Genomic DNA, 19005 nt, shown 5'->3' with positions numbered 1-19005 from the left:
TCTGCCCAGCGAATTATCTTTGATACTTCCATCATTGCTAGGGAGCTTCTTGTCCCTCCCTGATGGTTGATGTAAGCTACAGTCGTGATGTTGTCCGACTGAAACCTGATGAACCCCCGAGTTGTTAACTGGGGCCAAGCCAGAAGGGCATTGAGAACTGCTCTCAATTCCAGAATGTTTATTGGCAGGAGACTCTCCTCCTGATTCCATTGTCCCTGAGCCTTCAGAGAATTCCAGACAGCGCCCCAACCTAGTAGGCTGGCGTCTGTTGTTACAATTGTCCAGTCCGGCCTGCTGAATGGCATCCCCCTGGACAGATGTGGCCGAGAAAGCCACCATAGAAGAGAATTTCTGGTCTCTTGATCCAGATTCAGAGTAGGGGACAAGTCTGAGTAATCCCCATTCCACTGACTTAGCATGCACAATTGCAGCGGTCTGAGATGTAGACGTGCAAAGGGTACTATGTCCATTGCTGCTACCATTAAGCCGATCACCTCCATGCATTGAGCTACTGACGGGTGTTGAATGGAATGAAGGACACGGCATGCATTTTGAAGCTTTGTTAACCTGTCTTCTGTCAGGTAAATCTTCATTTCTACAGAATCTATAAGAGTCCCCAAGAAGGGAACTCTTGTGAGTGGAAAGAGAGAACTCTTCTTTTCGTTCACCTTCCATCCATGCGACCTTAGAAATGCCAGTACTAACTCTGTATGAGACTTGGCAGTTTGAAAGCTTGAAGCTTGTATCAGAATGTCGTCTAGGTACGGAGCTACCGCAATTCCTCGCGGTCTTAGTACCGCCAGAAGAGCACACAGAACCTTTGTGAAGATTCTCGGAGCCGTAGCCAATCCGAATGGAAGAGCTACAAACTGGTAATGCCTGTCTAGAAAGGCAAACCTTAGATACCGGTAATGATCTTTGTGAATCGGTATGTGAAGGTAAGCATCCTTTAAATCCACTGTGGTCATGTACTGACCCTTTTGGATCATGGGTAAAATTGTCCGAATAGTTTCCATTTTGAACGATGGAACTCTTAGGAATTTGTTTAGGATCTTTAAATCCAAGATTGGCCTGAAAGTTCCCTCTTTTTTGGGAACCACAAACAGATTTGAGTAAAACCCTTGTCCTTGTTCCGACCGCGGAACCGGATGGATCACTCCCATTAATAAAAGATCTTGTATGCAGCGTAGAAACGCCTCTTTCTTTATTTGGTTTGTTGACAACCTTGACAGATGAAATCTCCCTCTTGGGGGAGAGAATTTGAAGTCTAGAAGGTATCCCTGAGATATGATCTCTAACGCCCAGGGATCCTGGACATCTCTTGCCCAAGCCTGGGCGAAGAGAGAAAGTCTGCCCCCCACTAGATCCGTTCCCGGATCGGGGGCCCTCGATTCATGCTGTCTTAGGGGCAGCAGCAGGTTTCCTGGCCTGCTTGCCCTTGTTCCAGGACTGGTTAGGTCTCCAGCCTTGTCTGTAGCGAGCAACAGCTCCTTCCTGTTTTGGTGCAGAGGAAGTTGATGCTGCTCCTGCTTTGAAATTACGAAAGGAACGAAAATTAGACTGTCTAGCCTTAGGTTTGGCTCTGTCTTGAGGCAGGGCATGGCCTTTACCTCCTGTAATGTCAGCGATAATTTCTTTCAACCTGGGCCCGAATAAGGTCTGCCCTTTGAAAGGTATATTAAGCAATTTAGATTTAGAAGTAACGTCAGCTGACCAGGATTTTAGCCACAGTGCTCTGCGTGCCTGAATGGCGAATCCGGAATTCTTAGCCGTAAGTTTAGTTAAATGTACTACGGCATCTGAAATAAATGAGTTAGCTAACTTAAGGGCTTTAAGCTTGTGTGTAATCTCATCTAATGGAGCTGATTCAAGTGTCTCTTCCAGAGACTCAAACCAAAATGCTGCTGCAGCCGTGACAGGCGCAATGCATGCAAGAGGTTGCAATATAAAACCTTGTTGAACAAACATTTTCTTAAGGTAACCCTCTAACTTTTTATCCATTGGATCTGAAAAGGCACAGCTATCCTCCACCGGGATAGTGGTACGCTTAGCTAAAGTAGAAACTGCTCCCTCCACCTTAGGGACCGTTTGCCATAAGTCCCGTGTGGTGGCGTCTATTGGAAACATCTTTCTAAATATCGGAGGGGGTGAGAACGGCACACCGGGTCTATCCCACTCCTTAGTAACAATTTCAGTAAGTCTCTTAGGTATAGGAAAAACGTCAGTACTCGCCGGTACCGCAAAATATTTATCCAACCTACACATTTTCTCTGGTATTGCAACTGTGTTACAATCATTCAGAGCCGCTAACACCTCCCCTAGTAATACACGGACGTTTTCCAGCTTAAATTTAAAATTTGAAATATCTGAATCCAGTTTGTTTGGATCAGAACCGTCACCCGCAGAATGAAGCTCTCCGTCCTCATGTTCTGCAAATTGTGACGCAGTGTCTGACATGGCCCTAATATTATCAGCGCACTCTGTTCTCACCCCAGAGTGATCACGCTTACCTCTTAGTTCTGGTAATTTAGCCAAAACTTCAGTCATAACAGTAGCCATATCCTGTAATGTGATTTGTAATGGCCGCCCAGATGTACTCGGCGCTACAATATCACGCACCTCCCGAGCGGGAGATGCAGGTACTGACACGTGAGGCGAGTTAGTCGGCATAACTCTCCCCTCGTTGTTTGGTGAAATATGTTCAATTTGTACAGATTGACTTTTATTTAAAGTAGCATCAATACAGTTAGTACATAAATTTCTATTGGGCTCCACTTTGGCTTTAGCACATATAGCACAGATATCTTCCTCTGAATCAGACATGTTTAACACACTAGCAAATAAACTAGCAAATTGGAAATACTTTTCAAGTAATTTACTATAATATGAAAACATACTGTGCCTATAAGAAGCACAGAAAAAGTTATGACAGTTGAAAATTAATAAACTGAAAAGTTATAGCATCAAATCTTTGTAAAAAACACAATTTTAGCAAAGGATTGCTCCCATTAGCAAAGGATAACTAACCCTGATAGCAGAAAAAAAAAAAAAAAATACAGAAATAAACGTTTTGTTTTTTTTATCACAGTCAACTACAATCTCACAGCTCTGCTGTGAGTGATTACCTCCCTCAAAACAAGTTTTGAAGACCCCTGAGTTCTGTAGAGATGAACCGGATCATGCAGGGAAGACAATAAACTTCTGACTGAATTTTTTGATGCGTAGCAAAAGCACCAAAAAAGGTCCCTCCCCCTCACACATAACAGTGAGAGAGATCAGTAAACTGTCATAAATTAAATAAAACGACTGCCAAGTGGAAAAAAATAGTGCCCAAAACATTTTTTCACCCAGTACCTCAGAAAATTAAACGATTTTACATGCCAGCAAAAAACGTTTAACATTAATAAATTGAGTGTTATTAAAAAGCCTGTTGCTAGTCCCTGCAAATTAGGCTAAAGTTTTATGCATACAGTATAATTCCAGTGAAGTGCCATTCCCCAGAATACTGAAGTGTAAAATATACATACATGACAGCCTGATACCAGTTGCTGCTACTGCATTTAAGGCTGAGTTTACATTATATCGGTATGGCAGAATTTTCTCATCAATTCCATTGTCAGAAAATAATAAGCTGCTACATACCTCTTTGCAGATTAATCTGCCCGCTGTCCCCTGATCTGAAGTTTACCTCTCCTCAGATGGCCGAGAAACAGCAATATGATCTTAACTACTCCGGCTAAAATCATAGAAAAACTCAGGTAGATTCTTCTTCAAATTCTACCAGAGAAGGAATAACACACTCCGGTGCTATTATAAAATAACAAACTTTTGATTGAAGGTATGAAACTAAGTATAATCACCACAGTCCTCTCACACATCCTATCTATTCGTTGGGTGCAAGAGAATGACTGGGAATGGCAGTTAGGGGAGGAGCTATATAGCAGCTCTGCTGGGTGAATCCTCTTGCACTTCCTGTTGGGGAGGAGTTAATATCCCATAAGTAATGGATGATCCGTGGACTGGATACACTTAACAAGATAAATATATATATATATATATATATATATATATATATATATATATATATATATATATACACACACATACACACACATTTAAACACATACAAAAACACAAATATATATATATATATATATATATACACACATACATACACACACAAAAACATAATTTATGCTTACCTGATAAATTCCTTTCTTCTGTAGTGTGATCAGTCCACGGGTCATCATTACTTCTGGGATATTACTCCTCCCCAACAGGAAGTGCAAGAGGATTCACCCAGCAGAGCTGCTATATAGCTCCTCCCCTCTACGTCACTCCCAGTCATTCGACCAAGGACCAACGAGAAAGGAAAAGCCAAGGGTGAAGTGGTGACTGGAGTATAAATTAAAAAATATTTACCTGCCTTAAAAACAGGGCGGGCCGTGGACTGATCACACTACAGAAGAAAGGAATTTATCAGGTAAGCATAAATTATGTTTTCTTCTGTTAAGTGTGATCAGTCCACGGGTCATCATTACTTCTGGGATACCAATACCAAAGCAAAAGTACACGGATGACGGGAGGGATAGGCAGGCTCTTTATACAGAAGGAACCACTGCCTGAAGAACCTTTCTCCCAAAAATAGCCTCCGAAGAAGCAAAAGTGTCAAATTTGTAAAATTTGGAAAAAGTATGAAGCGAAGACCAAGTTGCAGCCTTGCAAATCTGTTCAACAGAGGCCTCATTCTTGAAGGCCCAAGTGGAAGCCACAGCTCTAGTAGAATGAGCTGTAATTCTTTCAGGAGGCTGCTGTCCAGCAGTCTCATAAGCTAAACGAATTATGCTACGAAGCCAAAAAGAAAGAGAGGTAGCGGAAGCTTTTTGACCTCTCCTCTGCCCAGAGTAAATGACAAACAGAGAAGACGTTTGTCGAAATTCCTTAGTTGCCTGTAAGTAAAATTTTAGAGCACGGACTACATCCAGGTTGTGCAGTAGACGTTCCTTCTTTGAAGAAGGATTTGGGCATAAAGAAGGAACAACAATCTCTTGATTGATATTCCTGTTAGTAACTACCTTAGGTAAGAACCCAGGTTTAGTATGCAGGACTACCTTATCCGAATGAAAAATCAAATAAGGAGAATCACAATGTAAGGCTGATAATTCAGAAACTCTTCGAGCCGAGGAAATAGCCATTAAAAATAGAACTTTCCAAGATAACAACTTTATATCAATGGAATGAAGGGGTTCAAACGGAACGCCCTGTAAAACATTAAGAACAAGGTTTAAACTCCATGGTGGAGCAACAGTTTTAAACACAGGCTTAATTCTGGCCAAAGCCTGACAAAAAGCCTGGACGTCAGGAACTTCTGACAGACGTTTGTGTAACAGAATGGACAGAGCTGAGATCTGTCCCTTTAATGAACTAGCAGATAAACCCTTTTCTAAACCTTCTTGTAGAAAAGACAATATCCTAGGAATCCTAACCTTACTCCAAGAGTAACCTTTGGATTCACACCAATATAGGTATTTACGCCATATCTTATGGTAAATCTTTCTGGTAACAGGTTTCCTAGCCTGTATTAAGGTATCAATAACTGACTCAGAAAATCCACGTCTTGATAAAATCAAGCGTTCAATTTCCAAGCAGTCAGCTTCAGAGAAGTTAGATTTTGATGTTTGAAGGGACCCTGTATCAGAAGGTCCTGTTTCAGAGGTAGAGACCAAGGTGGACAGGATGACATGTCCACCAGGTCTGCATACCAAGTCCTGCGTGGCCACGCAGGTGCTATTAGAATCACTGATGCTCTCTCTTGTTTGATTCTGGCAATCAATCGAGGAAGCAACGGGAAGGGTGGAAACACGTAAGCCATCCTGAAGTCCCAAGGTGCTGTCAGAGCATCTATCAGGACTGCTCCTGGATCCCTGGATCTGGACCCGTAACGAGGAAGCTTGGCGTTCTGTCGAGACGCCATGAGATCTATCTCTGGTTTGCCCCAACGTCGAAGTATTTGGGCAAAGACCTCCGGATGAAGTTCCCACTCCCCCGGATGAAAAGTCTGACGACTTAAGAAATTTGCCTCCCAGTTCTCCACTCCCGGGATGTGGATTGCTGACAGGTGGCAAGAGTGAGACTCTGCCCAGCAAATTATCTTTGATACTTCCATCATAGCTAGGGAGCTTCTTGTCCCTCCCTGATGGTTGATGTAAGCTACAGTCGTGATGTTGTCCGACTGAAACCTGATGAACCCCCGAGTTGTCAACTGGGGCCAAGCCAGGAGGGCATTGAGAACTGCTCTCAATTCCAGAATGTTTATTGGCAGGAGACTCTCCTCCTGACTCCATTGTCCCTGAGCCTTCAGAGAATTCCAGACGGCACCCCAACCTAGAAGGCTGGCGTCTGTTGTTACAATTGTCCAGTCTGGTCTGCTGAATGGCATCCCCCTGGACAGATGTGGCCGAGAAAGCCACCATAGAAGAGAATTTCTGGTCTCTTGATCCAGATTCAGAGAAGGGGATAAGTCTGAGTAATCCCCATTCCACTGACTTAGCATGCACAGTTGCAGTGGTCTGAGGTGTAAGCGTGCAAAGGGTACTATGTCCATTGCCGCTACCATTAAGCCGATTACCTCCATGCATTGAGCCACTGACGGGTGTTGAATGGAATGAAGGGTGCGGCAAGCACTTTGAAGTCTTGTTAGCCTGTCCTCTGTCAGGTAAATCTTCATTTCTACAGAATCTATAAGAGTCCCCAGGAAGGGAACTCTTGTGAGTGGAACGAGTGAACTTTTCTTTTCGTTCACCTTCCATCCATGTGACCTTAGAAATGCCAGCACTAACTCTGTATGAGACTTGGCAGTTTGAAAGCTTGAAGCTTGTATCAGAATGTCGTCTAGGTATGGAGCTACCGAGATTCCCCGCGGTCTTAGTACCGCCAGAAGAGCACCCAGAACCTTTGTGAAGATTCTTGGAGCTGTAGCCAATCCGAATGGAAGAGCCACAAACTGGTAATGCCTGTCTAGGAAGGCAAACCTTAGGTACCGATAATGATCTTTGTGAATCGGTATGTGAAGGTAAGCATCTTTTAAATCTACAGTGGTCATGTATTGACCCTCTTGGATCATAGGTAAAATTGTCCGAATAGTCTCCATCTTGAACGATGGAACTCTTAGGAATTTGTTTAGGATCTTTAAGTCCAGGATTGGTCTGAAAGTTCCCTCTTTTTTGGGAACCACAAACAGATTTGAGTAAAACCCCTGTCCCTGTTCCGATCGTGGAACTGGATGGATTACTCCCATTAACAAGAGCTCTTGTACGCAGCGTAGAAACGCCTCTTTCTTTGTCTGGATTGTTGACAATCTTGACAGATGAAATCTCTCTCTTGGAGGAGAGTATTTGAAGTCCAGAAGGTATCCCTGAGATATTATCTCTAGCGCCCAGGGATCCTGAACATCTCTTGCCCAAGCCTGGGCGAAGAGAGAAAGTCTGCCCCCCACTAGATCCGATCCCGGATCGGGGGCCCTCAATTCATGCTGTTTTAGGGGCAGCAGCAGGTTTCCTAGTCTGCTTGCCCTTGTTCCAGGACTGGTTAGGTTTCCAGCCTTGTCTGTAGCGAGCAACAGCTCCTTCCTGTTTTGGTGCAGAGGAAGTTGATGCTGCTCCTGCTTTGAAATTACGAAAGGAACGAAAATTAGACTGTCTAGTCTTGGCTTTGGCTTTGTCCTGAGGCAGGGCATGGCCTTTACCTCCTGTAATGTCAGCGATAATCTCTTTCAACCCGGGCCCGAATAAGGTCTGCCCTTTGAAAGGTATATTAAGCAATTTAGACTTAGAAGTAACATCAGCTGACCATGATTTTAGCCACAGCGCCCTGCGTGCCTGAATGGCGAATCCTGTATTCTTCGCCGTAAGTTTAGTAAGATGTACTACGGCCTCCGAAATGAATGAATTAGCTAGTTTAAGGACTCTAAGCCTGTCCGTAATGTCGTCCAGAGTAGCTGAACCAATGTTCTCTTCCAGAGACTCAATCCAGAATGCCGCTGCAGCCGTGATCGGCGCAATGCATGCAAGGGGTTGCAATATAAAACCTTGTTGAACAAACATTTTCTTAAGGTAACCCTCTAACTTTTTATCCATTGGATCTGAAAAAGCACAGCTATCCTCCACCGGGATAGTGGTACGCTTAGCTAAGGTAGAAACTGCTCCCTCCACCTTAGGGACCATTTGCCATAAGTCCCTTGTGGTGGCGTCTATTGGAAACATTTTTCTAAATATCGGAGGGGGTGAGAACGGCACACCGGGTCTATCCCACTCCTTAGTAACAATTTCAGTAAGTCTCTTAGGTATAGGAAAAACCTCAGTACTCGTCGGTACCGCAAAATATTTATCCAACCTACACATTTTCTCTGGTATTGCAACTGTGTTACAATCATTCAGAGCCGCTAACACGTCCCCTAGTAATACACAGAGGTTTTCCAGTTTAAATTTAAAATTTGAAATATCTGAATCCAGTCTGTTTGGATCAGAACCGTCACCCACAGAATGAAGTTCTCCGTCCTCATGTTCTGCCACCTGTGACGCAGTGTCTGACATGGCCCTAATATTATCAGCGCACTCTGTTCTCACCCCAGAGTGATCACGCTTACCTCTTAGTTCTGGTAATTTAGCCAAAACCTCAGTCATAACAGTAGCCATATCCTGTAATGTGATTTGTAATGGCCGCCCAGATGTACTCGGCGCTACAATATCACGCACCTCCCTCTGAGCGGGAGATGTAGGTACTGACACGTGAGGCGAGTTAGTCGGCATAACTCTCCCCTCGTTGTTTGGTGAAATTTGTTCAATTTGTACAGATTGACTTTTATTTAAAGTAGCATCAATACAGTTAGTACATAAATTTCTATTGGGCTCCACTTTGGCATTGCAACAAATGACACAGGTATCATCCTCTGAATCAGACATGTTTAACACACTAGCAAATAAACTTGCAACTTGGAAATACAATTCAATTAGAATAATATTAAAATGTACTGTGCCTTTAAGAAGCACAGAAGATCTATGACAGTTGAAAATTAATAAATTGAAACAGTTATAGCCTCAATCCTTGTAAACAACACAACTTTAGCAAAGGTTTAATCCCATTAGCAAAGATAACAAATTCTGAAAGCAAGAAACAAATTACAGAATAAACGTTTTTTATCTCAGTCAAACTATAATTCTCACAGCTCTGCTGAGAGAAATTACCTCCCTCAAAATAAGTTTGAAGACCCCTGAGCTCTGTAGAGATGAACCGGATCATGCAGGGAATACAATGAGTTGCTGACTGAAATATTTGATGCATAGAAAAAGTGCCAAAAAACGGCCCCTCCCCCTCACACACAGCAGTGAGGGAGAACAGAAACTGTCAGAAAAACAGATTAAGCAACTGCCAAGTGGAAAAATAGTGCCCAAACATTTATTCACTCAGTACCTCAGTAAATGAAAACGATTTTACATTCCAGCAAAAACGTTAAACATAATCTCTAGTTATTAAACAGCTTTATGTATTTCTTACAGTGTAATTCTAGTGAAGTACCATTCCCCAGAATACTGAAGTGTAAAGTATACATACATGACATTATATCGGTATGGCAGGATTTTCTCATCAATTCCATTGTCAGAAAATAAAAACTGCTACATACCTCTATGCAGATTCATCTGCCCGCTGTCCCCTGATCTGAAGTTTACCTCACTCCTCAGATGGCCGAGAACAGCAATATGATCTTAACTACTCCGGCTAAAATCATAGCAAAACTCTGGTAGATTCTTCTTCAAACTCTGCCAGAGAGGTAATAACACACTCCGGTGCTATTTTAAAATAACAAACTTTTGATTGAAGATATAAAACTAAGTATAATCACCATAGTCCTCTCACACATCCTATCTAGTCGTTGGGTGCAAGAGAATGACTGGGAGTGACGTAGAGGGGAGGAGCTATATGCAGCTCTGCTGGGTGAATCCTCTTGCACTTCCTGTTGGGGAGGAGTAATATCCCAGAAGTAATGATGACCCGTGGACTGATCACACTTAACAGAAGAAAACACACACACATATTTATATATATATATATATATATATATATATATATATATACATATACACACACACACACACACATATACATATACAAACACACACACATACTGTTTATATCAGCACAAACCTATTTACTATCATCCTTAAAATATCAAAGATATATAATGCACATATATATATATATATATATATATATATATATATATATATATATATATATATATATATATAATCAAAAATAATAATAATAATAATGCTCCAATATAGGGCTAGATTACAAGTGGACCACTAATTTATCACACACCCGCAAATGGGCAAATTTGCCTGTTTGCTGTCACGCAATAAATAATCAGCCATTACAAGTGGCTGGTTATTGCTACTGCAATCTCTAGTAAATTTTATAAATGTGCCCCAAATGCCCCCAAAAATACAGTGGTGTGTATTTTATAAAAAAAATAAAAATTGTAGCATTTATATTTTTTAACAAAATAATTGCACCAGGCAGTTTTTGGGGGCTAAAGTTTGGCGGCTGCGGGGTGTTAAAAAAAATTGCACTGAAAAGTGCCTTTACATTGCGGTCTATGGGAACTGCATGTTCCCAGTAAATATATGTGTATATTCTTATATAAATATATAGTTATGTGTTCATATGTGTATATACACATATTAACACATAAAAATACTGTATATGTATATAATCATATACATATATATTTACAATTTGCTGCCACCTTTGAGAGACTTATCACCTTTGCTTTGCGAGGTTCTTATGCCGTGTCTCACAGCATGAGAACGAGGCTCCCATTTGAGCCTATGGAAGCGAGATCTTGTAATACCAGCACAAATTAGCATGCACTGGAATTACTCAGTGGAGCGCAAATATCGCTGTCAGAATTTTTAGCGCTTCGCTTGTAATCTGGCCCAAAGCAGGAAAGTCACGCCAAAAAGCAAGTCCAGTCCTAAAGAAGACTCGTCTTTAGATATATATTTTATTAGCCAAACGGCTATTTGTAATCCAAAGGTATGTCAGAATAGAATATATATAATGGCTTAAATGAATCTCTGTTCCTCAGCATTTAAAGTATCTCCTACATAAATGTGGCCCCTATATGTATCAACACAAAATAGCTGTCACAAATAAAATGTCGGTGAGCTCAGAGTCTGAATCCAAAGTAAGCAAGTAAGCATGGGTGATTCAAAATCTATGTATTTGAATTGAAGAGACTCCTCTATCACTTATGAATTGCTATGCTATAATTGTTAGCGTGAATAAGTTGTTCCCACTAAACATTTTACTTGTGACAGCTTTTTTGTGTTGAAACATATAGGGGCTACATTTATGTAGGAGATACTTTTAATGCAGAGGAACAGAGATTCATTTGAGCCATATTAAATTCTGACACTGTTGGATTACAAATAGCCATTTGGCTGATATAATATATGGCTAAAGACAAGTCTTCTTTAGGATTGGACTTGCTTTTTGAATTGGTTTAACTATTGGGACATTATTATGATTATTATTCTTTTTGCTTCATTATACATATAGGTGCAATATGTATCTTTGATATTATGATGATGATAGTAAATAGGTTTGTGATGGATATAGTGTCTTGCTTATTCATTTTGTTTTTGACTTAATTTATACAACACCACTGTGCACCATTGCTCATGATGAGATTGCTTATACATGAGTAATGTTTACCATTTGTTCTATTGGTTCTGTAGTGCGGTACAAAATAAGTTATATATATACCTATATGGATACATGTATGAAAATTAATATTTGCATGGAAATGTTTTGTCACACACTAATATTAAATGAAAACATCTTTAACCCCTTAATGACCGAGGACGTGCAGGGTACGTCCTCAAAAAAAAGGCAGTTAATGCCTGAGGACGTACCCTGCACGTCCTCGGTGTGGAAAGCAGCTGGAAGCGATCTTGCTCGCTTCCAGCTGCTTTCCGGTTATTGCAGTGATGCCTCGATATGGAGGCATCCTGCAATAACCTTACACGGCCATCCGATGCAGAGAGAGCCACTCTGTGGCCCTCTCTGCACCGGACATCGATGGCCGGTATCGTTGGTGGGTGGGAGCCAACTTGGGAGGCGGGTGGGCGGCCATCGGTGTTCCCTGTGTCGTCAAGGGGGGCGGGATCGGGTGCGGGCCGTTAGGGGGCGCGCACGGGCGCGCGCGCGTGCACGGAGGGTGGCGGGCGGGCGCGTGCACGGGGCGGGAGCGGGTGGGAACCGCTACACTATGGAAAAATTTTTTGGTAACAAATGGCCAAATCTTGTTTGTGCAAAAGCACAAAAAGAGATCATGGAGGGGTGGGGGGTTGGTTTTGTGTGGGGGGAAGCTACACTGCAGAAAAATTTAATAAAAACTAAAAAAAAAACATTTTTTTCTGCTAAACTGGGTACTGGCAGACAGCTGCCAGTACCCAAAATGGCGCAGATTAAGTTAGAGTGGGAGGGTTATAGAGCTGTTTGGGGGGGGATCAGTGAGGTTGGGGGCTAAGGGGGGGATAGTACACAGCAGCATATGTAAATATGCTTTTAAAAAAAAAAAAAAAAAAAAAAAAAAACATAGCTTTTATTTTAGTACTGGCAGACTTTCTGCCAGTACTTAAGATGGCGGGGACAATTGTGGAGTGGGGGAGGGAAGAGAGCTGTTTGGGAGGGATCAGGGGGTCTGATGTTTCAGGTGGGAGGCTGAGCTCTACACTAAATGTGATATTAACCCTGCAAGCTCCCTACAAGCTACCTAATTAACCCCTTCACTGCTAGCCATAATACACGTGTGATGCGCAGCGGCATTTAGCGGCCTTCTAAATACCAAAAAGCAACGCCAAAGCCATATATGTCTGCTATTTCTGAACAAAGGGGATCCCAAAGAAGCATTTACAACCATTTGTGCCATAACTGCACAAGCTGTTTGTAAATGATTTCAGTGAGAAACCTAAAATTGTGAAAAATTTAACGTTTTTTTTAATTTGATCGCATTTGGCGGTGAAATGGTGGCATGAAATATACCAAAATGGGCCTAGATCAATACTTGGGGTTGTCTACTACACTACACTAAAGCTAAAATTACCCCAAAAAGCTCCCTACATGCTCCCTAATTAACCCCTTCACTGCTGGGCATAATACACGTGTGGTGCGCAGTGGCATTTAGTGGCATTCTAATTACCAAAAAGCAACACCAAAGCCATATAAGTCTGCTATTTCTGAACAAAGGGGATCCCAGAGAAGAATTTACAACCATTTATGCCATAATTGCACAAGCTGTTTGTAAATAATTTCAGTGAGAAACCTAAAGTTTGTGAAAAAAATTGTGAAAAAGTGAACAATTTTTTTTGTTTTAACGCATTTGGCGGTGAAATGGTGGCATGAAATATACCAAAATGGGCCTAGATCAATACTTTGGGTTGTCTACTAAAAAAAAATATATACATGTCAATGGATATTCAGAGATTCCTGAAAGATATCAGGGTTCTAATGTAACTAGCGCTAATTTTGAAAAAAAGGGGTTTGGAAATAGCAAAGTGCTACTTGTATTTATGGCCCTATAACTTGCAAAAAAAGTAAAGAACATGTAAACATTGGGTATTTCTAAACTCAGGACAAAATTTAGAAACTATTTAGCATAGGTGTTTTTTGGTGGTTGTAGATATGTAACAGATTTTGGGGGTCAAAGATAGAAAAAGTGTATTTTTTTTCAATTTTTCCTCATATTTTATAATTTTTTTTATAGTAAATTATAAGATATGATGAAAATAATGGTATCTTTAGAAAGTCCATTTAATGGCGAGAAAAACGGTATATAATATGTGTGGGTACAGTAAATGAGTAAGAGGAAAATTACAGCTAAACACAAACACTGCAAAAATGTAAAAATAGCCTTGGTCCCAAACGGACAGAAAATGGAAAAGTGCTGCGGTCATTAAGGGGTTAATCTTGTTTTTATCTTTCCTATTCATGTTTCGATTTCTCATTTGCACATGTCAAGAGTGAAGAGTGATTGACAACCCATGCTCTCTTGCGACTGGTTGCTCAAGAGCAAGGGGCGGGATTACACAGGGGAGTTCTTGTGCAATCTTAACTTCTGCCACAGATGTTGCATTGCTGATGGTGAACAGGTTCCCTGCATGGGAAACCTGCCTGCCAACACCTTCTTAAATGGAGCCCTAAGAAGCGTGACACTTTGCCAGATTTACATCTCATGCTTCCAATGAGAATCTTTAAACTGTACCAATAATTTCTTTAATCAAATTCAGCATAATTTATGCTTACCATCACTGACTCATTCATGTTTCTCATTTGATACACATCCATGCTGACCTCAGATTGGCTGGAAACCTCAGGGTTGTTTGAATTACTTGGCTGGGGCAAGTCAAAATATGTGCTGTCTGGTTCACTGAAGAGAAAAATATATAGACATTAGTAATTTTGTTATGCGAAATGTGAGCTGCATTTACTAAAGCGAATATTTAGAATTTTAGAAAATATGATTATAACTAAAATGTTCTATTTTAACAGAGGATGTTATTATTATTTTAAATCTTTTTTACTATGAGTATTTTTTAATGCCAGGTCCATGAAACACAAAGGGCCAGATTACGAGTGGCGCAATAACAGTGAAATGCGAGCGATAAGGGGTTTATCACCAGTGTTTGCGCACATCAGGATTTCTGCTTGTATTATAAGTTGAAAATAAACGAACACTTGAGCACAATTGAAGTTAACTCGTGTCGGGATAGCGTGACCTCAAAACTATGGTTATCAGTTTTGCAAAATAAAAAAAGTCTCACAAAACACATCAAACCAGCCAAGGTCTTTAACATAGAGATACATTCATATAAATATATATTTTAACAAAGAAATATCAGATATATATAGAAATATGTATTTATGAATACATTGAACATATTCTGCTTTGTGAAGAACATTGGAGTGTAAAATATTCATAGTTTCATGTCTGGTTAGCACACTTGAGAATATGCGATTGGGTTTGCGTGCGAGTAGGGTGTTTTTTCCCCTTTTTTTGCTCCATTGACTTCTATGGGGGAATAGGTTATCACAAGCAAAATCAGTTTACTTTTAACTCATAATACGAGCGCAACATGATGCGTGCAAAAAGCTTACTTCTAGGGCATTTTTTTATGATGCGCATATATATATAACAGGCTTCTTATTAAAATCAAAACTCAATTTTTCTATGGCATACCATTACACACATATATATACATATATATATATATATATATATATATATATATATATATATATATATATATATATATATATATATATACATATATATATAAATGATGCTGTCTTTTCTTAGGCTTGTTGTCTGAGATAGGGGTCATGGTTTTGTTTGCAGAGCCCGAAGGAAGTAAGAGATACACGGCCAATGCAAAAAGTAAAATATGAGAGCTAACTGATTTTAAGGGGCATAAAAGTGGAAAAAATAAAATGCTGAAATGTGTTAAAGCATTTTATTACTGCATAGAAATTTGTGTTTAACCTCTGTCTCTTGTCTTTGGCACAATTGATATTGATATTAAATGGGCATGAAACACTCATTTTTTTTCCCGTATGATTCAGATAGATTATACATTTTTAAACAACTTTCCATTTTACTTTTCTTATCAATTTTGCTTCATTCCTTTGTTATACTTTATTGAAGCAATGTACTACTGGGAGGGAGCTGGCTGAACATTTTTGTAAGCCAATGACAATAGCATCTGAGCCTACTTAGGTATCCTTTTCAGCAATGGATACCAATAGAACTAAGCAAATTAGATCATAGAAGTACATTGGAACGTTGTTTAAAATTGTATGATCTATCTGAATAATGAAAGAAAAATGTTGGGTTACATGTCCCTTTAATAATTAAAGGAACATAATTATTATAGGAACATATAAATATGTTTAACCAATGATAAGAGACATTTGTGTGTAGCCACCAATTACCAGCTAGCTCCCCAGTAGTGCGTTGATGCTCTGTAGCTGACTTTTCCTGTGTATTTAACACCTTTGCATGGGATAAAAACATAGTTATAAACATGCAATATCACAATACAAAAATGCTCAAACACATTTAGAATATTCCCCCCCCCCACTTGCCCTGTAATTATTAATATCAATTGCACCAATGCGATGTGTGTAGCCACAGTCACAAATTAACTTCCAGTAGTGCATTGCTTCTGGAGCTGATTTTAAAGGGACATATTATCTATTTTTTATCATGGATATAAAAGAACAGCAGTGAAACTTTTTTTTAATTATATTCTCTGCAGCATAAAGTGTTATGTAAAGGCTGTTTAAGATAAAACTACCAGGAAGTGTATGACTACGTCCTGGGACTCTGCTGCTCACTGGCTGACAGACAAAACAAAAATGTTGGTTTACTTAGCAGAGGAACATCCAAAAAATAAAAGTGGTAATACATTTTGTAACAGTATCTTTCAGATGGAACAAATAATTTTTGGAGTATTATGTCCTTTTAAAGGGACATGAAACATTAAAAAATTATTTCTTGATTCAGATTGAGAATACAATTTTAAACCACTTTCTAATATACTTCTATTATCTAAGTTTCAGTCTCTTCGTATCATTTGTTGAAGGAGCACTAATGGTTTCTAACTGAACACATGCGTGAGCCAATCACAATCAATATATATATATATGCAGCCACCAATCAGCAGCTAGAACCTAGGTTCTCTGCTTCCTCTGAGCTTGCCTAGATAAACGATTCAGCAAAGGATAACAAGAGAAGGAAGCAAATTAAATAATAGAAGTAATTTGGAAAGTTGTTTAAAATTGTATTCCCCATCTGAACCACGAAAGACAATTTTTGGGTTTAATGTTCCTTTAATCATAGGTTAAACACATAGTTATATACAAACAATAGTACAATAATAGAATGCTCTAACGTTTTGCACCTTTTTATTTACAATGACCACCAAATGTTTACAAAAACAGGCTCAAACCTTAAAGGGACACTAACATGAAATTTAAACTGTCACAATACAGATAGAACATGTAGTTTTAAGAGACTTTTCAGTTTTCTTTAATTATCAAACGGTGCACACTCTTTTTATATGTACACTTTCTGAGGCACCATGTCCTACTGAGCATGTGTAAGACTTCACAGTGTATGTGTATGAGTTTGTGATTGGCTGGTGACAGTCACATGATACAATGGGCCAGCATATTTAAGTCAAAATTGAAATTTGACAGAACAAAAATCTATTACTCATTTAAAGTGTATTGTGTTATTTCATTTTATTATGCACTTGTTGATTATGCAATTCTACTGTATTTAATGTTCCTTTAAACATTTAAAAAAGCTGTGTGAAAACCCAACACGTTGTGTGAAAAGAAGTCAAAATGAGTTTTCAAGAGGAAAAGTTAATTGAGTTAAAGGGACAATAAGTCAAAATTAAAATTTAGTGATGTAGGTGGTGGGCACAATTTAAAAAAAAAATCCAGTTTATTTCTGGTATAAATGATGCTCAATTCTTCTGGTTTACCTTTGTTAAAGGGACGGTAAACTAAAAATTAAAGTTTCATGATTCAGATAGAGCATTCAATAAAAAAAAAATCTAATAAACTTCCATTATAATGCAATTATCAATTATAAAACTTTACTGTATTTAGTGTACCTTTAACAAGCATACCTAGGTAGGCTTAGAAGCATGCATGTGTCTTTAGCTCTCTATGGCAGCAGTATTGGCAACAATGTATAACATTTCTACCATATTGTTACAAACAGAGCTGCGAAGGAGTGCTAAAGACACATTCAAGCCCCCGAGTTTACAGAGGTTACTCTCTAACAAATTTGCAAATAGATTTAAATTCAACATTTTTTTTTTTTTTAAATTATCTACCTAAACCATAAAAGTGTAATTTTGACTTTATTGTCTTCTTCAAATAAATCCAAGAATCAGAAGAAATCCAGAGCAAACAATAAAAAGTGTTTTCTGGTGTAGTAGAATACTCATGGTGAAGGTTCTCTATGCACTTAATTTCATACACCTACAGGGTACTCCAGAGATATTCAAATGTAGTGCCTTCATTAGCTGGGGAAGATCGGGACATCTTCACAGAGGGAGAATCCGGCAAAGGGTATATCACTCTGCAATAAGAAAGACAAATGAAATCAGCAGCATACTCACAAATGTGTGTGTGTATATATATATATATATATATATATCAGACGTAGAAAGCCCACACAGGGTTTTTGAAGAAACACCAAACAAATATATTAATGTTTTAAGGAACGTAAGGACCTGTTCATCAGAATACTGAGGGCTACCTGTGTGTGTGTGTGTGTACACACATACACACACCTGTATATACACACACACACACCTATACATACATAGGTAGCCCTCAGATTATGCCAGGTTCTGTTCCAGAAAAAAACAATTGTACAAAACAAAAAATCTGTGTAAAATTAACCCAGTTATATAATGCAATTCAATGAGAAGTAAATGAGTTAGATGCCAGGCCCCTCTCAAAATTGGCATTAGTAATTTAATATTATATTATAACTTAATATATATTATATGTGCTATTATATAATATTTTTAGCCCAGAAATGAATGCTGTAAATGTAAAACAGCAATAAAACATGTTTTTATGTTTGTGAGGCATCTTACTATCCTTCAATAAGGTAGTTCTATTTATCAGCCAGTTGGCAGTCTTTTTGTTCTTTGCTGCATATAAAAAGAACATTATTTTTAACATGTACACAGACATATACTTCCTGTTAGCTTCAATATCAAGAAGGCCAGCATTAAAAAAAATATTTGTAATTGTATTATTACTGCTCTTTTACATGCATGATAGCAATATTTTTTACAGTTCACTATACTGGCCCTTTAAGAAAGCAAACAAACTGCTTTCATGTGCTGTACA

The 19005-nt window shown here is 39.2% G+C and overlaps 1 protein-coding gene across 4 annotated transcripts in view; it reads right to left on the bottom strand.

The window, feature by feature from the left end:
- Positions 1-19005, bottom strand: part of TP73 (tumor protein p73) — a 286919-nt gene that overhangs the window by 180722 nt on the left and 87192 nt on the right. For all 4 annotated transcript variants that reach the window (XM_053690367.1, XM_053690366.1, XM_053690368.1 and 1 more), the window contains 2 exons: positions 18125-18220; positions 14368-14491 (listed from right to left, as the gene is read on the bottom strand). In XM_053690367.1, the coding sequence (XP_053546342.1) occupies positions 14368-14491; positions 18125-18220 (220 nt within the window). The remainder of the gene's footprint in view (positions 1-14367; positions 14492-18124; positions 18221-19005) is intronic.

This window comes from Bombina bombina, chromosome 8 (genome assembly GCF_027579735.1).
Source record: "Bombina bombina isolate aBomBom1 chromosome 8, aBomBom1.pri, whole genome shotgun sequence".
NCBI lineage: Eukaryota > Metazoa > Chordata > Amphibia > Anura > Bombinatoridae > Bombina > Bombina bombina.
The sequence above is the reverse complement of the archived record's forward strand: the minus strand, read 5'-3'. Positions and strand labels throughout refer to the sequence as shown.